Source organism: Struthio camelus, chromosome 1 (genome assembly GCF_040807025.1).
Source record: "Struthio camelus isolate bStrCam1 chromosome 1, bStrCam1.hap1, whole genome shotgun sequence".
NCBI classification, from domain to species: domain Eukaryota; kingdom Metazoa; phylum Chordata; class Aves; order Struthioniformes; family Struthionidae; genus Struthio; species Struthio camelus.
The window spans coordinates 49637667-49661986 of NC_090942.1; the positions used below are offsets into that span (position 1 = coordinate 49637667).

Genomic DNA, 24320 nt, shown 5'->3' on the forward strand with positions numbered 1-24320 from the left:
ATTTCACTTTCCAGTATCAGATATTATGAACAGTGACATTTCCAGTTTCCAAAGAATGAAATTAAAACTGAATTAATATTTCATTCCAAGATGGACAGAAATACCAGCTTAGTACTTCTTATGCTTAGTCCATAAGCATAACATAATTATCTAATTCACACACACACACACACACACACGCATGCTCAGAGATACAAACAAAAATAGCAATACATTTTGATTTAATCCCTAGATCTTCTAAACTAAATATGAACATGCAACACAAAACTGATTTGTAAGTAAGCATGTTTCATGGAAAGATCTTGAGAATTGTGTTTTTATTTTAGATGTTATCTGCTTATCACAAAGAAAGACATTGTATCATTTACAGTGGTCTAGGAAAAAAATCAACTCCAAGTAGAGGTGTCAAGGCTCTGATAGCTTGATTTTAAAAAGATTTTAAATGTGCAATAGACTTAAATACTTCTTTGGGAAAAAATAGTGAAATCCTTCTCCATAAGCAAGAGATGCTTTAAACTTGGCTCTAATATGAATGCAAATTAGGTGCGATGTCTCCCATCTCAAGTTCCTCTCACAAATTGCCAAAGGAGCAGAGCAGAAACATAATCACTGGAGATGTAACATGGAAAAAATGTTTCATTTATATTAAGAAATAGTGCGTTTAGGGAAGCTGCTTAGATTTCTGCAAATTTCTTTTTTTCCCCCTGTAGCTCTGTCATGAGTAAGAGGTAGTAGCTTTTGTTTGTCATTTTTCATTTCAACAGTGGACCTTATGAGCCATTTTTCTTTTCGTACTTGAAGACATTTTAACTCTTGTGCATTCATCGTTTGCCTCAGACCCTTGTGAAGGAGTCATGGAGGATTTATGCCACAAGTGCAGGACACCTTTTAGCCCATTTACTTTTTAATGGGCTCTGAAGTAATTTGACATTTTACTTCTGCCCAGGGGTAGTCTCTAGCTGGCCAAGTGCTGATCCCTCAGTGGTTGTCACATCTGCACCCTGCAAACTCCTGGAAACACGGACCCTCTTCACAGAGAAAAAAAGGGCAAGTCAGATGAGCTCTTTTGATGCAAAAAGCTCAGCTGTTTGGGGCAGTGAAAGGACAGCATTTATATTCTGCAGAGGGTCTCACAACCAAGCGACACGGGACTGGTTTGAATGATATGCCACATGGATCGCTTTTGGTTAAAAAAAGAGCCATGATTGGAGCTGGTGGTTTGCAATGGCCAAGGCCAGCAGGGCTGGGGAGGGTCTCGCTGGCCCCTCGGAAAGCAGAGCTGGGGCCGCCGGCTGCACAGGGCTGGCACTACCCCGGCAGAGTGGGACTGAGCCCCAGGACAGCTAAGCCAGTGGAGGGCCGCCTTCCACAGTAGGAGGGGGCGATGCTCCAACAATATCATTTCAACTAAGCTAGTTTTCTTTATATTACAAAAGGTCACAGCTTATTATTTTTCTCACGCACCGGATGTTATTTTTCATCGTCCTTGCCATGCAGAAGGACAGGAATGATGCCATTCTGATCTGCTGGCATAAAAATCTGAAGTGCTTTTTGTGTGATCTTCAGAGTAGATTAGAACCAGAAATTTCCACTTTGGGGGAATTTCAATGTGTTGAAATTTGTTTTTATTTCTGCCTAGACAAGCTACAGTCACTTCAAGCTTTCCTACAAATTAGAAATCCCCTCCCCAATCCATGTAAATATTTTATTAATCTGTATGAATAGTGCTTCAAAACAAGATGTTAATTGATCATTTGTTTTTATCATTTTATGTAATTTGATTTTAAAACTATTTCATGACTATGCCAGGACTATGCTCATAATTCGAACGTCTATACGCATAAAATATTTCACCAGCTTATATGAATTCTTTTACTTTGTTTTTCAGAGTGTACTATGGGCAGCTGTTATATCAGAGGGATTGAAACAATTCATCGCACTTTGAGCTAAAAGTATCTCCTACTAATGTTGCCGGGAAGAACTGTAAAACAAAGTAGCAGCTGCAGTTGTACTTAAAAAATAAAACAATACAATTCAAATGGTAAAATGTTTTGATTTGCCATAAAACATTGTGTCATATCACATACATGGTGTACAATTCATACCACTACTAAGAGGTCATGACATAAAAAGAAAATACAAAAAACTAAAAAATAAAATTTCACTTTTAGTGAAAAGTTTCAAAACTCATATGGACTCATTCCAAAATTAAATAAAGGTGCTTTAGGAAAAATAATTGTAAGCAATTATGAGGATCTGGAGAAAGCATTTCAGTTTTTCATCTTTGTCAATTGTTTATGGTAATATCTTACTACTTTTATACGAATAGTAGGAGGTCTTCTCTCTTGCTCCTGAACAGCAAAGCTAAAGTGTCAACGTCAGAATCTCTTTCACGGACGAAGACTTCTTAGAGGCGATCAGCACTGAGACTTCTCAGAGGCGATCAGCACCGATCTCGCGGCTCCCTTTGAAGTGATCATTCCCTTCTGGGAATAAAACATGAAAAGGCCAAGTGCATTTGCCAAACCCAACATTAAAGCTTGCTCTTTAGCGCATTGTGCTAAAAAGAAAATACTGTGAAGCTGGCAGCTGCAGGGAATGGATTAACATCTGTCCACTGCTAAGCGGCATCAATCACCCATCAGGTGTACCCGAGCTGCAAGTCACTACGAGGGAGCAGTCAGTATGGTAAGTGTCTACTTTCTTAACATTAAAAAAGAGGATGTATGGATTTCTTTTATAGGACATTGGCTATTTCTGGTAACGGAAATAATGCAGACAACATAGGTACAACTGCTTCTAATTCTTAGAGGAGGGTTAGGCATTGCTGAGTTAGTTTCCTGGCACTCTGGTTTCTGAGGAGACATGTTTGCTGAGGCGGCACCGAGCCAGGGCTCCTCAGGCAGGTTTCTTCCCTTGAGCTAATAAATCCTCTGGGAGCAGGGATGGTAGCGCAGAGATGGCTTGCTTCTAAATCTCCTCCCTAGCCCGAGTGCTGCTGCTGAAAAATGCTCCATGCTTAGACAAGCCAACAGACCTGAGACCATGAGACCAGGCCTGGAACAGGCATGCCACCCTCCTCCCTTGCCTCCTGCAGTTCATATCAGCCCATGTTTTCTTGTTTCTCCTTCTCCCCTTGCTTCTGTGAGGTATATTGCTGTACAGTTATGCAAATATATATTTATCTAAAGTAATGGATATTAGTTCAAGTTTAAACACCATATTCATTTCTACCATTGCTGCTGTTTCTCTGCAATACCTAAGCAAATGTGCTCGTAGATGTCCTCCTCTGCTGGCAAACTGAAGGTTGTCACAAGCTCTGATGAACCCCCTGGGTACTGTCAATCAAATATACAAAGTGAGGAGAAATGCCCCAAATCAATTCTTGCAGAACCTAACAACAGTGGTTCAGGGGTTGGGATCCCAGAGATAGCCACAAATCAAATGTCTAAAGGTCACATTCAGTAAACCAATGGTTGCAATGTCATGTCCACCAGATCACCAAAAATATACTAATAGTGCATTAGATCACATGCTCCATCATGCCCAGGTACTACTTTTATAAGGCATGAGATTTTGGCAGATGGAAACGGAAAGAAGAGGTAATTTGTAGGAGTGCCAGGGAGAAGGAGGACAGGAAATGGATATGTTGCCAACCCCACCTTACTGATGAGTCTACAACTCCTGAGACTTTGCTGGGATCAGGATAGAAACAGACTTTGGTGGATCAGCTCGCATCATTGCAGCTCTAAGAGAGTTAGCTAGGTAAATGTGTTGCTGTTACAAGGGCACTTACAATATAGGAGAGATTGGACTCAATACCGTTGAGTTCACATGCTGCGGCCTGGATGTCTTCTTGCCATTTCCAGCTTCTTTATTTCTTAATCAGACAAAAGCAATGCAAAATGGAAAGGTGCAGAGCAAGGTGTAAAATGATTTATTAAGGTACATTCTACCAGTGCTCAAAAACAAAGCACAGGCAATCAGCATAGGATTCTATCCACATTTATATATGGACTTACAGTAGCACGGAACCAGTTTCTGAGAGATTTGACATTTTACCTTATGGCCTTTCCTGGTATTAAATTGAGAACATTTTCAAAGTTTCTTGGCACAGTAGACTGCAAGTTACTGTTGTCTGGATGAAGTGATGCCACATGTGGGAAGTGATAGATGAGGAGACAATGACAGCTCTCAGGGGCACCCATGGATGGGTTTCTACTGGAGCACAGGGAAAGATCACAGAATCACAGAATCACAGAATCGTTTAGGTTGGAAGGGACCTCTGGAGATCATCTAGTCCAACCTCCCTGTTCAAGCAGGGTCACCTAGAGCATATTTCCCAGGATCACATCCAGATGGGTTTTGAATATCTCCAGCGAAGGAGACTCCACCACCTCTCTGGGCAACCTGTTCCAATGCTCTGTCACCCTCACAGTGAAGAAGTTTTTCCTCAGGTTCAGATGGAACTTCCTGTGGTTCAGTTTCTGCCCGTTGCCTCTTGTCCTGTTGCTGGGCACCACGGAGAAGAGGCTGGCCCCATCCTCTTGACACTCCCCCTTCAGATACTTATACACGTTTCTGAGATCGCCTCTCAATCTTCTCTTCTCCAGGCTGAACAGGCCCAGCTCTTGCAGTCTTTCTTCATAGGAGAAGTGCTCCAGCCCTCTACTCATCTTGGTAGCCCTCCGCTGCACTCTCTCCAGTAGTGCCATGTCTCTCTTGTACTGGGGAGCCCAGAACTGGACACAGTAGTCCAGGTGAGGCCTCCCCAGGGCTGAGTAGGGGGCAGAATCACTTCCCTCCACCTGCTGGCAACACTCTGCCTAATGCACCCCAGGATCCCATTGGCCTTCTTGGCCACAAGGGCACACTGCTGCCTCGTGGTCAACTCGTTGTCCACCAACACTCCCAAGTCCTTCTCTGCAGAGCTGCTTTCCAGCAGGTCAACCCCCAGCCTGTACTGGGGCATGGGATTATTCCTGCCCAGGTGCAGGACCCTGCACTTGCCTTTGTTGAACTTCAGGAGGTTGCTCTCCACCCAGCTCTCCAGCCTGTCCAGCTCCCTCGGAATGGCAGCACAGTCTTCTGGTGTGTCAGCCACTCCCCCCAGTTTAGTATCATCAGCAAACTTGCTGAGGGTGCACTCTGTCCCTTCCTCCAGGTCATTGATGAATATATTGAACAAGACCGGACCCTGGACTGACCCCTGGGGGACACCACTAGCTCCAGGCCTCCAACTTGACTCTGCGCCACTGACCACAACCCTCTGAGCTCGGCCATCCAGCCAGTTCTCAATCCACCTCACCGTCCACTCATCTAGCCCACACTTCCTGAGCTTACCTAGGAGGATGTGATGGGAGACAGTGTCAAAAGCCTTGCTGTGTCAAAAGCCTTGCTGTATCTTGTTCAGTCCAAAATTACCTGTAAGTTGTTATTGTCCAGTGTCACCAGTGAGTGAAATAAAGCTGAAGTGATTGCTAACACAAAGTCTCCAGTCTTTTTCTCCCAGTCTGAATCTATACATCATGGTTGCAGCTTCTAGTTTCATCGTGCATATCATCACTGAACATAAATTAGTTACAAAGCTCAGAAGTGCAGATGACTGGGGAATCATACGTTAACAAGATACAAATTGTATTTTTCTTCCCAAATGAGAAGAGAATGTGTCCCTTGGAGGAAACACCACTGGGTGAGGATTCACTCTTTTTCTGTATCCTTCCAGCCCAGCTAAATAAAGCAACTTGCAGGAACATGGATATCATTCATGGAAGATGCAAGAACATCTGTGAGAGAAAAGAAAGCCAGGAACAAGATGTTGAGAGAGTTAAATGGGACCTTTGGTAGTGTGTTGCGCTAATGCCTGAAGAAAACCAGGCAATCTGATTGCAGCTGTGAGATGCTGCATAAGGGTGAGGAGGAGACAGTAGCTAATTCTACTTCTGAAAGGTATCCCATAGTAGAAGAGGACCAATAGCTGTAATGAGAACAGAAATAATATAGGGGAGTGGTGGAGAAACTGCTTAGTAAGGGACAGAAGATGCCAGGTCTTCTCATGGTCCATTGACTCCCTTGCCAAGCAGCTGTGTCCTGCAGCTGATGGATAATTCTGGATGGAGAACAACCAGCCAGAGAATGCATTTCATGTTGGTGCATGTGAGACAGTAGTTTATCTCCAGGCCTCAGTGGAGGAAGGGGAACAGGGATATTGTCTGGATGGGTAGTAGCAGGCATAGATATGATATTCTGAATGGTCAGGAGGAGGAAAGGGAAGTTATTTCACATCACGCTTGTTTATAGTTTGGCAGCTAGGCTGGACACACTCATTTATATTGCATTGCATGGTGTGTAAGTGCTCAGCAAACAAGGCAGCAGGGATCTGAAAACAAGGGTATTAATCAAGGCTGCAGATGAACAGCACTTATCAGTAATTATAGCATCAAGAGCATGGTGAACTAACTATGATCACAAATAGGACTGAGTGTTGCACTGCAGGACAGTGACCTCCATACTAAAGCAGAGAAGTAATCTGAATGTGTAGGCTGTTGGCTTCATGCACTCCAGCATGGACCACCACACTGATGTTCATAAACCACCTCAGTAGGGGACTGAGAAGAGCAAGGAAGCTCAGGAAGGGCAGACTTGCTCTCATTGCAATTGAATTTAGGGTGTGATGTAACCAAGTTGGGCTTGGGCCACCCAGCAGCAGTGCAAACCCACCCAGCCGTGTCAGGGTGGGGAGGAAGGGGACACAGCTGTGTAGATCTAGCCTGACTGAAGCACTCCACCAGGGCTAACATAGCCTGGGCAGCCTTGCCTTTGAAACTTTCCCTTTCTGAAGGGAGCGGAGGAAAAACGAGCTGGACAAGCAGGGCAAGCAAGGAGAGATTTCGGGCTCCTCTGAAAAGCAAAGAACCCAGACTATAGCAAGGCATCTGGAAACATTTCCTGAGATCAAACTGTTATATGTGAAATGTTATGATAAGGAGTTGAAGAAAAAAGTTCAAAGACTTTGCAAATGAGCGACCAAAATGCCAAAATGAGAAAACGAGCTCTTGATTTACACTAAAGGCATTTGTTAAGCTTTCAAATACTGAGCATTAAGAATGTAAAATATCTTTCAGTTTGGTGGCAAGAGGCAGCTGAGAAGGAGGGGTACTTGTCTGGATTAATAAAAGACTTTTGCTAGACTGGCGTTCCTGGCAGGTTACACCTGCTTCCCACCCCGTGCCTTGCTGCCACTCTGTCTGGAGCAACGTGCTCTTAACAATAGCTCATGGTTGAAAGGTACAGAGTGTGCTACACTGCTCATTTCCTCTTCCTGATGGTGTGATTGTTATTACAGGGCTCAGGAGCAGGACGGCTTCTTTAACACCATTACACTATGAGACACTGTGACTGTAATAGCGAGGGTCTGATTTAAAACAATATGAAGTTGAAGAAAAACACTTGAAAAGAGAAGATGCCTTCCTATAAAAAGTACTTTGTACTGTAAAACATATTTATATGCATATACACTCACATGCACATGCATCTGGGAGGAGGTGTCCTTGTGGGGAAATTCTGCCTCCATCAAAGTCAATGACAAAAATTCCCACTGACCTTGGCAGGGCAAGGTTTCAGCAACTGTATGTGCGTGTCGTGGGATATTGTGTCAGGCACACTGTGAGCGCATTTGCTCACTGTTGAGGCTGTGGGTTCACAGCCCGAGCATGCTAGCAGAGCACTGAAGTGCAGCTGGAGAGCGAGAGCTCATCCTCCAGGCCAGTCCCGTGTGTCTGCAGCGGTACGTCTGATCATGTGCAGTTTTGCCTGTCTGGGGGTTATAAGAGCATTCAGGTAGGCCATGACCTTGCCTACTTCAATGGACTTGGTTTTTTTTTTTATTTATTTGCTTTGTTTTTGTTGTTTGGTTGGAGGAGGGGAGGGTGTTTACTTGCTTCCTTGTTTGTTTGTGTTTTTAACAGTTGTTGGGATTAGTCTAAACATTGCTAAGCTGCCTTCTCTTACTCTGATCCCCAAATAGGTAGGGTACTTTTTGAAGGTCAATTGGAAGAGGCAGACGTTCAAGATACCTACTTCTGTAAGTAACTTAAATGAGTTTAGTGGTTGCTGTCTACAAAACTATTATTTTAAGGTTGATTATAACTCTAGTCCAGTGATCTTTTTTCAACTGTTTTCAATTGGGCAGCACTAAGCATTTTTCAGTGATGATATGGATGGAAGTTTAAAATCCCAACATAATAAATGTAAATCTTCGTTTTCTTAGGTACCCTTTGTAGATCCATTAAAAGTAGTCTAGAGACCTAAGGTTTAAAGCCCAGCTCTAGTATGTTTAGCTGCGAAGTGCCAAAACTTGAGGGGCTAATTTCATAACAATCACTGCCTGCAGTGGGCCAGTTGCCTGGTTTCATTAATGTAAAATGTGCATTGTATTTATGGATTTCTCCTGCTTGTAACTATCATTTTGTAACAGCTGGATTCTCAGTTTTCTGTCTTTCTGTGGCACAGCAAGCATCACAGCCCAGAAGCACCACGTTAGAAAGGCAATTATCTGCCACCTTCAGATGCTCCACACACCTCCAAACTGAGATTGCTCAGTGCAGCACAGCATTAGATGAGCCCCAATATCAGAGCTGTTATTCCCGCGTCCAGGACTAACAACAGATTTGGGGCAGTATGCCAAGTTCTTTTGAGAATTTGGCCCTAATTATAATAATCATAGCTGATGGCTACCCACTTCTGAAAATCTGATCTGATATTATGGGTGCTGAACATATCGAAAAGCTAATTATAAGGACCAGCCATTTGAGTGCTCTCTCTACACAAGGGTGACTTCAAAGGACAGCAGAACAGGGGCCAGAGCTGCTAGTAAAGGAGCACAGAAGTGTGTTCAGAGTAATAGATAATGTCTGTTCTAGATTCCAAACACCTGGCAAAACCAAGCCAAAACATGAGTATTACTAATCAATGTCAAGCATACCTATTTCTGCATAACAAATATAAAATGTTAAACCACTACCAGAACAAAAAGTATGAATTACTTTTGCAAAAGAGCAGTATGCCCTCATCTCCTACAGAAGAGCTCTGAACAAAGATCCCGAACCCAGAGCCTGTCCAGTCGCTCAGGACAAATACATCCTCACTGCCAGGCACAGCTGTGGCCCCTCGGCCATACTCTGGGTTTCGCTGGAAGAGCTGGTAATGTTTCATATTCCTGAAAAGGAAAAAACATCTAAACTGCTTTGTAGCACTGAGATCTGGGTAGGTGAATTTCATTTCAATTCACTCAATTTCTTCTCATTCATTTTAAAGATAGATCTGAACAACTGCCAGAATGTTATATTCACCTTTCATTCTTTGCTGTGAGTCTTTACACTTACCGTTCTTTACACAAGCAACTTTACACTCTCCATCGGGAACATCCTGTATATGGAAACCTCTACAGGATAGCTCATAAGTGGCTGTGGTAATCACTCTATAAAGCTGTAAAGTACAGCCATTGCCATGGTACTTACAAAGTAGATTCTATCAAATTTACTATCAAATAGGGATCTCAGCGGCTCCAAACTGTATCTGGATGATCCCTGCATGTGTTAGCAATATGTTACAGTAACATAGATGTGTTCCCCCCCAGCCCATTCCAGCACAGGGTTCTTTCTTCACATCACATTATGCATGTGTTTGCTATTCATATATCTGCTTCTCCGGCTTCTCTTTGTTGTAAATTTAATACAACTTTGTCATCATGATTTGAAAGAGAAACTTTGGGACAAAAAGGACAATCAAATACAGGCTAAGCTGAATAACATCTAGCCAATGTTTTACACTTGTTCTACAAATTGAAGCTATAATAAAAAAAAATCTTTTCCAAAGAAACTCCGACAGTGTTGAGGTGACCCCAGAGCTACAGACCTAGGGTGCCAAGGCACTGGGAGCCGGCCAAAATCTACCACAGAGTGTATGTGTCAGCAGAGGCAGGAGCAGGGCAGGATTCACATGGGCTTAAAATTAAACTGTGCTTGAGCCATTTTTAAAAGTAGGCATTAGCTTCAAACTCCTCTGCAAACACTCAGAAAGTAAGGCCCACACTATATTATATGCAGTTTTGGAAAATGAATGGAAAAATGCCTGCATGAAAACTGGGAGAGATGCTTAATGATAAATAAGCTTTACATTCTTTTCTAAATGTTTCTGAGCCACAGCTTCACCTGTTATTAACTTGCAGTGTAATCAGTATTTTTCATCTGTATGAAGATATGATACTCTGTGCTTAACCTTTAAACAAAATTTCTGTGATTACTGGCCTTCCTTCCCAAAGCTGCTGTGAAAAATGAAGAGGGCAGAAGGGAGAGGCCTTTCCCAGTGGATACTACAGAACATTTCTGCCATGATTTAAAGCCATGTTAAACAATAGCTTGTTCACGTTCATATGCAGACCATCCCAAGATGCTGCATGAGGCCAGAGAGAGAATAGAAATTGCTTTTGAGGAGATGCTAGGCATAATTAAAGGCTTATGTCTGAATCTTACAGCTAACAAACTGCTGTACAGCAAGGGAAAGAGCTCCCTCAGTAGCTTTTTACAAATCACTAAATATACAGTCATAACAATAAAACCTAACTATCCAGCTGCCTGTGAATGATGTGCATGTGGTATTGTGGACCCCCTCTCTCCTCTTGAATCCACCCCCTTCTGCCGCCTGAAAATAGCAAAGGTTCTCCCAGGAGCAGCTGAAAACTTTAATAAAAATAAGCTGGAGCTGCTTAATGTGCTTTTGGGATCTGGCTGTACTTGTGAAAATTACAATTATTCCTTTGGCAAAGTTCAGGGTGAAGTGAGAGGGTGTTAGCACGGCCCCGAATACAGGGCAGGGGAGGGGGGAGCCTCTTGCTGTCTCCCCCTTTGACATGACAAATAAAGGCAAATGTGTGAAAGTATTAAAGCCTCACTGCAGAGGCAGGAAGAGGAAAACAAATAGCACCACACCATATGCCCCTAACTCCAATTAAAATGCATTCAAATTCATTTCTCTTCTCCTCAGCTTCCTCTTTACACACCAGTGCACAAGCATGTTTGACAACACAGTGTGGGAATTTCTAGTTCACTGAGCAGCTTTCCTTTATCTCTGCCTATGCATCTACCTGAGGCTGCTGCTGCAAACCCTCCCTGCCAAAATGTTGGGTACACTCAAAAGCAAGCCCCAGCTTCCCTTGTCACACAGCCACGCACTATGCATCACGCCAGTAACTCCCTATTTGTGAGGAGAAAACAAACAGGGAAACAGAAGTCACAGCTTGAGAGAAAGGGTTCCCAGTGACAGTGCTGCGTTTTGTACAAAACTGGACATTTTAGGGTCCCTGATCATGCTCTGCCTAGTTCACCACCCCTTCCGAGGCACGTAGGTTCCCATGCCTGAGGAATACATACAGGGATGCAGCTAACAGGCAGTTTTTATCTATCTTCAACAGGCAGAGAGTAGCAGGCACATCCGTCAAAGTGCTGCCTACTAACACTCAATGCTACTGGTGAAACAGAGACGGGGGAAAACACTGCAGGATACTTCAGAGCCTGGAGAATGCCTTAAAGTCAGCAGGGTTGCGAACGCGTGAGGGGAAGGCAGCATGGGCTGTTCATTACAGACTGAACGGATGGAGAGAGGCTGTTAGTATGGCAAATCAATTTGCTAGCACCAAATTGATTTTAAAAAAATGCAAAAGGATGCACTCACCATTATAAAATCGAATAGGAAGAGCAGCAAATAAACATGGACTACAATTCATAAAGCCACAGCTAGATAGATAGCAGAACCCTTTCCGAAGGCAGGATAGTAGGCAGCATTTCCTGATGCCTCACTTGCAGCTTACTTTTAATATTTCTAAGGAAGACCTAATTGTTTCCCTCCAAAGGCCCTTCCCACTCCTCATCAGCTATCTGTTGACGTAAAAGCTATTCAGCGGACCTATAATCACAGGATTGTTTTTCACTGTTTTCACTATTTGTTTCTCTTTCACTATTTGTCTCTTCAGAAGTGCCCAAATTCTGTTGCTTTTTCCCTCATAGTTCCTCTAGGATCTTGACCAAGAATTCAGAACACACACAGTGTATATAACTTCACAGTCTCCAGGCTTTGGGTTTTACATCCCCCTCTTTGCCAGCCTTTTCACATCTCCATCCCACTGCTTCCTACACAGAGTACAGCTGCCAGGTTGATGATACAGATGCAAAGATAAAATACAATTCTCAAGAGGCACCCTAGTAAAATTATTTTAACAAACAGTTCTAAGCAGTTTTCTCTACATATTTTCTCTGTATTTTTAGGTTCATCACATCATTGATCTTTGCCTCTTGAGCTAGTGGAGCAACCAGCACCTGTAATAGGTGACTAGCACCACAGGGAACTACACAGTGGGGGAGGATATCGAGTGAGTGGCTCGATGGATGTTTAGTCGAGGAGTGGCTTGACCATTGCAGACTGGTAGGAAACAGGGTCTAATCAACAAAGATCATTTCTTCCTGTTGCCCTAAGCTTGATTTCTCCTGCTTCATCACCACCAATCTCCTCAGTCCTGCTTCATATTCTTGGACATCTCATACCATTCCCATTCACTCTGTGACTCTCAGATCTCCTCTTTTCTCTGTTTACCCTAGTCTCAATCTCCACGCCAAGCTATTCTCAGTCCCACTGCATCTGCTTCTTGTCCGACCTGGGTCATCCTCTCCAAAGGCTTTCAATAAACCACCTACTTATGTTCTCAGATCAAATGTCTCCTACATCAGTTCTCTCCTGTGAGTTTTTCGTATACTCTTTGATGTCAGAACTTCCCCAGGAAAGATCCAAAGGGGGTTATATATTATCTTGTTCTTAGAAACAGCTAGAAGTTTCCAGAAAATTTCATCCTAGCGTGGAAAACTTTAATCAAGGCAGTTAAAGGTCAGGAAACTTGTGGGAACAGCTTCTTATAATAAAAAATGTAGGAAATGATGGTTATTTGCGGCACGTCCAGTTTATGCGAAACTTTACCTTCCCTTTAGTGGGTAAGGGAAGGTTACCCTTACCCACTCTTGCCCACTTCTTTCCTGATCAGGAGTAGGGGCTCCCAAATGAGCTAAGTCATTCTCTATCTCAGGTTGTACTAGTGCTATATGAACTATAATGATTAGTTAAAATCCTCTTGCAGACACAGTGTACTGATTCAAACTCAATCCCATAGCTTCTGCAAACAATGTCATTATTATACATCTCATTATCCCACGACAGCTGGCAAAAATGAGCTTGGCAATTTTAACGCAAGTTTGAAAATGTGCCTGCACTTTTAACTGTGTTACCAACTATAGCTTCTTAAGAGGTAATTGAATGGTCAGCTACCAAACAATATTGATAACAATATTTCAGATTGATCAAAAGAAAAGAATTAACGACAAGAGCTAGATTTCTCCTTGCATATGCTGCAGTTATAGCTGCAGTCATTTTTTGTTGTGTGAGTGTGGAGATCATGATGTCTATCTTGTATGAGGTAATATGCAACAGAAGTGGAAATTTGCAAGGAGGCACAACATTTTGAGGTTGCCTCGCAGTATTCAGAGTTTGGCAGGCCCATTGTTTATACAACATTAATACTAAATTGATGCTTTTGGGAAACTCCACCCATGAGTGATCCGGAAAACTTCCTGATATGCCCAACAAGACTTCAGCCAAGTGCACTAATTGTAGGCTGCAAAATATTTTCAGAGGAAAAGGATGGGAGAGAAGAGAGGATGAAAACAGAGAGAGGAAGAGATAAGCAAAGAATCGATGGGCTACAATAGGACAGACAGTATAGGAAGGGCTAAAGTGTTAGTGCAGAAGGAGGCAGAGACTGTGGGTGCATTTGGGAAGATTGTTCCACCTGATTATCGGCGGCTGCACTTATGCAGAATGGGGTTCGTGTTTGCCTCTTCCCCCTCTCTCTCATGTGCTATCCCTGGCTCTACTCAGCTTCTGTTGGCATTGCCTCTGCCTCTCTCACCCTTAAAATTCATAGTCTATCCTCCTTTGAGAATTAAGGGTCTGTTGGGGCTTACAAATATCATCTCCTTGAAAATTACACTGGGGAACATCCCTTTCTTCCCCTGTTCTTTCTATAGTTCCTGACTCTGCTCTGATCCCCTTGGCTGCACCAGCCTTGCGGGCAATCTGCTTTCTGATGTAATGGGTTTCCTGATGGAGAAAATATAACCAAAACTAAGAGGTCTGGGAAAAAGTGAGATACTCTAATGCTTAAAGAAAATATCAAAATCATGTCAACAGCTGGATTCTGCTATTTGGTAATATCAACACCAAATTAACTTCAGAGTTTAAATCATCAGAGCTTCTCAATGTTGGCCAAATGCTTCTTCTCAGTCAGATGTTTTTCAGAAGCCAATTTAACCCAAGTACATGGACAAAATTAACATGCTGATGAAACTCATGGACTGAAGTAAGAAATATACCCAGAGAGCGCTGTTAGAAGTGGTGAGTCTGGAGTACAAAGGCCAATAAGATTGGCCGCCTACAGCTTCAACCCTGAAGCGGGAAAGTAATATCTGCCTTTCCCACCTTCCTTCACCTACTGAGCCCCCAGAAACTGGGGCACACACCTGCATAAGGTCCTGTCCTCAGATAACTCCGCATTAAGGAGAAAAAATGAAACAACACCCATCTCCCAGGAGATTCTGGCCTAAATGCAGAGAAGTATCTCTGGCTGCTATTGAAGATGGGCAGATAAAACAGGAAGAAACAACAGAGCCAAAGCACAATCAGCTGGCCACAGAGGCAGATTTCTGAAGTATATGTTTGTGTCTGAGGTCCCAAGAAACAGTCTGACTTCCACAATTTCCGCAACAAAGGGAGATGCTCAAGACCTAGGCCCAGCCTCTGCAACAGAAACTGGCCCAGGAGAAGAAAGAAAAGGAGACAATGCTGAAGGGTGCTGCTACTTCAGAGACACCACAGTATGATACTTCAGAAAATAAAAAGGATGAAACAATATTGACACTAGGAAGTCTCCTGAAAATGCTCAGAAATGAAGCTCAGTCTGGTATGAAAAATATTTCAGTTGCAGGGCTGTTAAACCTGAGCGCTTTCTCTAGGAGGGAGGAAAGCTATTCCGTTTGTCCCAGATAACAAATCAAAACACTGGGCTGTGGGATGCTGCCATTATCAAAAGGCATATCTAATTCTGAAGAATCAGAGAAAGCCAGGCAGAGCTGATGTATACGTCTTTCAAGACCTTCTAATTCCAAAAAAAAAAAAAAAAAAGTCAGGGAAAATCACAGGTTCAGTCCAGAGCCGTCCCGGAGGCGTGGAGCCTGGAAAGCTGCCAGACAAGCTGGCAGGAAATCAGGCAGGCTTGTGATGGAAACCTGCCTGTATTTCATCGGAAGTTCATCCAAACAGATATGTTTCTGCGAAACATTCTGCTTACGACAAATCGACATTCTCTGACAAAAACTTGTTCTGTTGGAAAACTCTCAATCAGTGTTTTTTGTGGCATAATGGTTCTTTAAATCAAAAAGAAACTGGGTGTGTCATAGCCAACATTAATGGGCTACATTTTTTATATCTTTGTAGCAAGTGACTCCTTATATGGAGCAACTCTAAAAAATGAGCCATTGGCCATTTCTGTCTTGTTTTGTCAGCATGGTAAGTGCTGAAGGCTCAGCTTTGCTTCCCTAGAGTGTATATAAATGTAAAAAGAATTGTGAGATGCTGGGTGAGAATATGCTGCTTTTATTGTATCCCTCAATTTTAGGTTTTGAATTGCATTTTTCAGATATCAAAACCTGTTAGGTTTATATTCTTCCCTGTTCCTCCCAAATCCATTACACAGAAAAAAAAAGATAATTCCCTCCCCAGTACTCAGATTATGTAACAAAGGCATAACTCTCCCACTTTGAAATGACTAACTTGGTCATTATTCACCAGAAGAGAGAGATAAATGTGGAAAACACATATATAACTTGGAATAGCTGAATAGCTGAGAACTTTTTTTTTTCCTAAAAGGAAAAAGACAAAATTAGTGATATTTCCTCTTCTGTGGTTTTGAATGACACTGGAAATCTTTCTCACTTCAGTGTATCGTCCAGAGGAATACCCAAAAGGCTGTAGGACAGGGTCTGCATACAAATTAGGGACTTAGTCCAGCAAATTCTTCATTTATCTGAGAATGAGTTCCAGAATCAGAAATGTGAGGCTCTAAATCAGGTAGCTGTGAAATAAAGAAGTAGTCATTTAAATTAATCAGGAGCTCAAGTTCTAATGACTGCATTTGTCTTTCATATACCTTTGAAAAAATAGCCATCAGTTGCTATTCATATTTTCTTTGTCACTCAGCTATGTGAATACATAAGATGAAGACATTTTCAGCATGTAACTTCAATCATGTGACACGTCCCACTGATTTCAGCCAGCAGCTTCCCATTGAGTCAGCACAGCACTTATACCTGTGTGTGATTTTAAGAACGTGACTGATGTTATTGGTTGTGTCTACACCACTGGGTAGGCACGTTCTGCAAGACATCTAGCAGACCTGGCCCCGGGCACATGCCCTGGCTACGTCCTGGCTTTGTGCAGGGACACAACCAGCATGCAGAGAAATTGGAGAGAAATGGAGAAAAATCCAAGTGCCTGTGTTGCAAAAGGGCTGCAGCATACTTTGTGAGAGCCTGCAGTGGGGATGATTGAGAGGATGACTGGAGGGGCACTTGAGAAGCACACTTCTCAGCTGCCCAGTTCCATTCTTAGAAGTTATACACATGCTCAAATTCTTTGATAACTTGGAGTGGTACTATATCAGCACCAGCTAGAATGAGGCTGTCAAAATTTCTCTAATGAACCTCTTATAGTTTCTCAATAATGTGGCTGTTTACAGGCTAGGCCTATACTAAATAGACTGTGAAAGCTGCACAAAAGCACACAGTGTTTTAGCAACGGGTGCAGATAACTCAGTGTGGTTACATACAATTAAATATTATATTCTACTATGCTTTGCTTGATTACACTTACTGCTTAACTGAAAAGTTAATGGCATCTTATTACACGTATAAAATTCTCTTGGAAGTTAAAGCTGGTCTTGTGAATTACAAGAATTTTCAAGTCTTATGGACTAAGAGTTAAACCCTACTTTTGCCTGCAACATCAAAATTTAGGTGTACTATCGTTTAATTTTAACAGAATAACTCCAATAACCAGTGCAGTACTTGGTCAGCTGGAAATCATCACCAGCTGTCTCTTCTTTCTCTTTGAAGTTGCTCTTTGTAGGCTTTAGCAGATGTCCTGGGCTTTGTGCTCACAACAAGTATCACAGGACTATAATAAAAATAATAAGAATGATTAGAAAGTGTTAGATGAGTGCTCTCATGAGGAAGAAATGCTGCTGGGAGCATTCTGTCCTTTTCACTGCCCAAGTGTATTGTATCTGCAATGTTTCATTTTGAGAGACATGCAAGCTGAAGGTAGCATGAAGCAAGAGAGCATATGGCTCATCTGAATTTTTCTTAAAAAAAACAGAGAAATATCTTTTAGTTCTTTGAACTTCATAGACTTCTATCTCTGTGACACTTGCTCATAAAGTCCCAGTAAACAATAGACCACTGCAAAATACACCTTGCCTCTGACTTACGATGACAGATAGATCTTGACATTTGATGCAAGTGTTGGAGTAAATGATATAATCTTTGGGTTCCATCAGGCCAGGAAAGGCTTCAGTGACGTTCTGTGGTACAGAGACTAGCAGTTCTTGCTACTTTCTCTTTGTTCTAATGTTTTATCTCTCTAAAAGGAGCAGGGACTTCTTCTCGGGATTAGGAGAAGATAACAACCTGAGACAGAAGTATTATTTCCTTACAATATAGAGCACAAAAGGATGAAAAAGATATGTAATGGAAGTCTTTTCTTCTCCTCTCCTGGCAATTGCTTCCTCTTCAGCAGCTTTGAAGTGAAGCGGGTTCTTCTGTTTCTCTCTTTTATCCTGGTCTGTAAGGACTCAAGCCCCAAAGGGAGTTAGGACTCTAATGACCATTCTAAGTTGCAAAATCCTGTATTTAGATGGCATTGAGATGCTCAGCATTTCTTCTCGGCCCACTCCTGTCTCTCTGCAAGTGTAGTGAGTCCTCTGATGCCAAAGTCCCTGCTGGAGGCATGTGAAAATTGTGTAACCCCAGTCACCAGCAGATTATTTCAGTATCCCTGCTCATGCTAAAGCTCCTGTGGAATTCCTGAACTAGATGTTCCTGCACTAGTCTAGACCATAGGTCTCGATCTAGTCAGTATCTCAAAGGATATATTGGCTTGGGCCTCACATGAAAAGCAACCAGGATCAAGACTTCTTAAAAGTCTTACACGCTCCCTTTAACCCAGGAGCTTTCTTCATCAGTTAGAAATCTAAGTTTACCCACCCCATCAAATATGTAGAAGGCCATCTTTCAAATATCTACTCTGTTGTGTTTGGAGCAGATGTTCAAACCCAAGATTTCTCCACCCTAGCACTGTGCTTTAATTCTGAGGCAACCAGGTATTCCAGGGTGAAGCGGATTCAGCTGCTTCCCATATACCATCCCGTTTTACATTCAACATTCCTAAGGTGACAGAAAGTGAAAGTCTCTCCAAGAACCAGGTCAGGCTAGGCACATGGATCCAAACTGCTTCGGTGGACCCACAGCGATAGCGTACAAATTCCAAAAGGCCTTAATTGCATTTCTCCATCTTTATGAAACTATCAAACAGAAACTCTTCTGATTCTATCACACCTAGATGTTTTTTTTTTCCATTTGCTTTTTTTTTCCTTCTAAATTTGCTTCTGATTATGCAGCTCAGTGGCAAGAAAATATACTAGTGAAAATGAGCAATTTTTCTGCTTTAAGTTACATTTATAAATACACTAGGGGTACCTTGCGTAGAACTGCTGATTCACTTACAAAAGAAGCATTTTGAAAGAGAAGACATATTTCGTCTTGTATAAGATTCATCAGTGCTCAACAGTAAACCTCTTCAACAGTGATGAATACAGTCCTCATTCTCATATTATTATGATGTTTATGTGCAAGTACATTCACAAGTCATAATTTTGTTTTGTAATAAAGGTAATAAATGCAGCTTATCATTCACTGATCAACTTAGAAACTAAATATTCCTGCTGGATTTAAAATTTATAGTAAAATTGGTGAAGAGTGCACTCAGCACATCCTGCTAGCTGAGTCAATTGAAATTGCACCTGTTCTTGGATGCAAGTCATAACAAATGCAACCCATATATATTGTAAAGAAAAGGACTCGTATGCACTTTTTCCAATTAACATCTGCCTTTTGGCAAGTCATTAACCTATTTTCTCACAAAGAAATGGCTTCAATTGTACTGTGCATCCGAAGCGTGCAAAAGTCCCTGAGGGGACACTCTGACAAAAACATACTGTTCCTGGATCCAATGTGTACATACATATTCATTAATTGTTTAGGGCAAAGAGTCTACAATTTCTGATTTTTACAAGGTGTACACGGTAAACAGGTTACATAAAACTATGTCCTTGGAAATACATTCTGATCCCAGCTACCCTCGTTCAGTGGAAAACTCAGAGTGCTTTTGTGATGTGATATGGCAATGAGAATTATTTAGCAATGGTGTAATAAGACCTTTAGGGAGAAAAATTAACTGTTTACCTTAAAAGTAGCACAGTATATTTATTTAAATAAAGACAGGATTTTTTTTTTTTAATTTTCTGAATCAGATCTTCCCTCATACTACAGGACTCTGTTCAGGCAATCCTGAAATGGCTAGGAGAAGCTATGCTACCACAATTTCTCCGGAAGATTACTTTAATTAGAATTTAAGCCTACAGTTCAGGTTTCTTGACCTAAAGATTACAATAATGAAATATGTATTACCCTCTTACAAGTGTAAAGGCAAGAAGCAACAATCCCCAAAAAGATGGAGAGTTGTTAGGTACATTTATCTTCAGGAACTGTTTTTTTCAAAACCATAAGTTGATAAAAGATATGTCAACAGTAGTAGTGGCGTTCTTTTTTAAAAAATAAAACCACAACTCCCTCCCTACCTCCCTAGAATAATAAATCCATACATAGTTTTAGTTGTCAGGATGTCCTATATAGCACACTTGATTATTGGCATAAGCTAATGCCTCCATCTGATTTTACCCAGGTATTTGAAAACCTGTACGTTTAGATCAAAAGAAAACTTTACGGTGCCATAAAGTCTTATGTTGCAGCATTTAGCTACTCATTATCTGCCTCTAAAATGGAAATCAGAACTGTAACTTATTTGTGCAGGTTCTCTGTATAAGCACCACAAGAGTTAGGAAGCTCTAAATGTGCTCTCAAAGAAACTGAGTATTGCAATCCAAAGTGAAAAACTGAGAAAAAATATCTTTATTGCTTCAGCATCATACTTTATGTCCATTAAAACTGACATCTCAACTTTGATGGGAATTACAAGGAGCATTTAAGAAACATTAATAACTGGCATTTCTTTCAATTTGTTTTGTTTAGAAATCTCCACGGATGTACACTGAGTTGCTAAGCTAATTCATAACACTTTGAAACTTGAGGAATTTGAAATTCTGTCTGCTTCTCCAGTGACAGTCTTCCTGTGACACTGGTAGGAGATGCTGTTCATTCTGCCTGATTCTCTCTTTCCCTCACAAACATCAGGGCTCTACCACATTTTGGAGCATGTGCTTCAGCTATTGTGGTTTTTTTGAATAGGCAATTGAGCCATTTTTGCTTTTTAACTCAGTAGCTGGCCTGGACACTGGAAGTGGTCTTTCTTCAGCAGGATGTCTTATTTATAGAAGCATAAATTAGCCTGAGGAATGCTGGACTGCATCAGGTACACGGTTTAGCTCTTAGAGTGAGTATGGAATTTCAGAATTTCATTGCAGTCTGCAATATAGATATACCTTTTGTAATCATTTAAAGATCTCTGCAATTATTTTTTCAAATACTTCAGAAGCACAACTAAAGTTGAACTGCATTCATGTTCATTTATCTCTAAAAGATAATTCAAATGGGTCAAGTCATCAAATATTAGCCAGAGTGCAAACCCTACAGTAAATACTGAGAATATTTACTTATGAAGAGTTTAAGCAGCCTCTTCAACTCTTTTTAAGGTAAATTTTTATATTCAGTGGCTCTACTTGAAATTATACGGATCAACAGAATGAGATAATTAGTCCCCAACAAATTTTCTTCAAAAGGAATACTGTGCTAGGTGGTAGCTGCATTTTAGGAGAGCAGTTGCACCTTGAGGAAATACCTCCATCCTTTGCTCTAACAACCAACTCTCATAATGCAAATATGCTACATGCCAAGCATGTTGAGGATTTCAAAATCAACAGACTACCTGACAGAAAGATAGGAACATATCTTCATTTGGAAATGTTATGCTATTTCACCAGATTCATAAACAACAGAAGAATAAACTGGATTAAGTAACAAATGCTCCAAATAAACATGTACTAAATAGGAAGAAGGATTAGTGATAGGAGCTAGGGCAGAAAGGAAAATTTCAGCATGGAGTTTACTAAAAAAATGCAGAAGTAAAAAATGTTGTCAAATCTTGTTGATAGATAATCCCGAAAAGCCTAATCAAATAAAAGAATATACATATAATTAAAAGAAACGGAAGAAAATATTAAGAGGAAACAAGAAACATGCATGAGTTTTTAATGGTTACATTTTTTGTCTTCTAATGAAACCATGAAAGATCACTGAAGTATTTACAAATTCAAAAAGAAAAGCATATCTGATCTAAAAGACAGTACTTAATAACTATGTATTATATAGCATTATAACTAACTGCATAATCAAAGGTCAGGCTATATATATTGGAATATTTAAGACCATAATTTCACAAAAATTCCGTGGCTAGGATGTTGCACAGAAATAGCTGCACTCAAAAATTTTTAAGAAGAGGTTATTTCTTCGCAATACTAGTAATACTACTTAAGTACTACTTAAGAGTGAATTGAAATTATGTAGTAAGCGTTGGCAAAATTCAGAGTTTACAAATCAACTGAGGTGATGCCTGGACATCCAAAAGTGATTATTATGAAGAGAATGAAAAGTTTTAAAAAAATCTACTGCTCATTGCTTTGGCTCCAACTGCACTAATATTTGCACAGTGAGATTCTGTGCTTAAGCTGAATTCTATTGACTTTAATGAGGTTCAGTCTAGCAAATGGGCTTTAGCTATGTACAGTCAGTTGCAGAGCTGGATTAAAACGCTCATTTCAATTGTCTTATTTTTCAACATACAAAATACGACGCTGCAGAAAGGGAACATGGTTTAGTTTTGACTGTGGATTTACAAGAGGTGTTCTACAATTGCCATTTAAAAAATAGTATGGCCACGTAAAGAAGGAAAGATGTTCTCTATTAAAGAATAATACCAGCAATTCTACGTCTTTCTAAAAATCATATCTTTATTAGAAATAGAAACAAAATTCATCATACATTGCAAACTGACTCACAAAAGGTCTTTACTGATTTATGGCTTAATTTATACAGTGTTAACTGATTTCTGGGGAGGCCATTCATAGCATGCAAAGTCTGAGCACCTCTGCAAGTCCTTGGAGGATGAGAATCTTTCGTACTTAGGATACAGACTTCATATTATTTTGTGTTTAGTTTTCTCATTCTTCAGAAGTCTGAAAGTAAATTTGCTCTTCTAAACATGAAGAATGATTTTTAATGGATTACATAATGAATGGAAATATAAGATAATGCACCAATCTTGCAGCTGAATTCACAGATCCAACTGTTGTTTCAAAGTTTAAGTGACTTCATTTTTATATTTGGAACTGAAAGTTTTTACACTTAAAAATCTTATAATCACCACTGAAATATTTAGAAGATGAAGAGCACCTGTCATCACTTTTTCGTAAAACATACTAATGTAAGAGACAGAAAACCCATGGCATTTTAGCAGTTAGTGGTAATTAGGTCTTATTTAATTTAGATGCTTGAGTAAAATTGCCTTAGCACAAAGAGCATCATTTTCACAGCCCTTTTCTAGGTTGAAAAACCTGCACAGTGCACTTCCATAATAATTACTATCCATCTAAAATTGCATAGTTCGTTGCTTAGTTGTATTTAAAGATCTTAGGTTGAAATAACACTCCTGTAACTTTCAATGGGAATGATTTGAGAAATTATTAGTTTTGGCTGGGCTGCATTTTATTAAATATGTAACAAAAATATCTGCTTGCTACCAATGTTTAAAATGTGTTGTGTATTTTTTCTTCACTTTTATTAAACTGACTTGTTAAAATAAGAAAATAAATTATTATTTTTTGCTTATAGCCAAATACAGTGAAGCAACATTTATTATTTCCTTGAGAAAACATATTCATCAGTACAGATTATTTGTGTTTTTTATTCTCCCTGTCTTCCCTGAGGTAACATTTTTTGCTGATTTTCTAAGCATTCTTTTAATTTATCTTCAGTCAAAGTGAGCCGTTGTTCCAGGATTGAAATAGTCTGCATGAAGAGGACAGTACCTTCAATTTGTTTTTATATGACTTACACAGTATTTATCAAAGCATGCAACACAGAAAATAAAAAAAAAGTTATTTAAACTAAACAAGAAAAAATATCCTAAAATGCCTTTGCCACAGCTATTCCATTACTTAGTACTATATTCAGTAATAATGGCTTTGTATCTGTGGAGATTGTCTAAAGGTTTAAAACTGTTTTCACAAAATATTTCCCCTAGAAGTATGTGTGTGCATATGTGTGTGCGTGTGTGTGTGTATTTATACATATATATATGTCTGTGTGTGTGTGTGTGTGTATACATACATATATGTATACATAAATTATTCAGAAATACTATTGTGAAAGTTACAACTATATTTCAATAGAAAAATAGCCATCACTGGAGACCCCAAATGATGTCTTCCAACAACCTTTTCAGACATGCAGAAAAAATGATGTTAGAAAAATATACTACTGAAAGGCTTTCTCTAACCCTCCTTTAAGAAAGGTAGGTTTCTGGACACAGGCTGATAGTTTCTTTTAAATTTAATTTACGACACACACAATTTTCAAGTGATGGCCTTTTACTCTACTCTTACCAAAACTTATTTCTTGAGAAAACCAATACATTGCAAAAGAATGTAGAAAAAAACTTAGCCGCTCTCTTTTGATTTGGTTTAATGTTAACGTATTACAGATCATAGTCATAACTTAAAATATAAATTGGTTAAACCTGCATTACTAAAAAGAAGCACTAAGAACCTGCAAAGAAGTGACTCAGAGTTACTGACTGAGCCTAATATTTGTGCTGTT

The 24320-nt window shown here is 40.4% G+C and overlaps 1 protein-coding gene across 7 annotated transcripts in view; it reads right to left on the bottom strand.

Annotated features, from left to right (window-relative positions):
* Positions 1-291: 291 nt before the first annotated feature.
* Positions 292-24320, bottom strand: part of POC1B (POC1 centriolar protein B) — an 81497-nt gene continuing 57468 nt past the window's right edge. For 5 of the 7 annotated variants that reach the window (XM_068936906.1, XM_068936950.1, XM_068936925.1 and 2 more), the window contains one exon: positions 22434-23510. In XM_068936906.1, the coding sequence (XP_068793007.1) occupies positions 23406-23510 (105 nt within the window). In that variant the 3' untranslated portion in view covers positions 22434-23405. Of the gene's footprint in view, positions 2487-3915; positions 5787-22433; positions 23511-24320 lie in introns of those variants that run through there. The other 2 variants (XM_068936917.1, XM_068936932.1) reach the window with 2 other exon arrangements.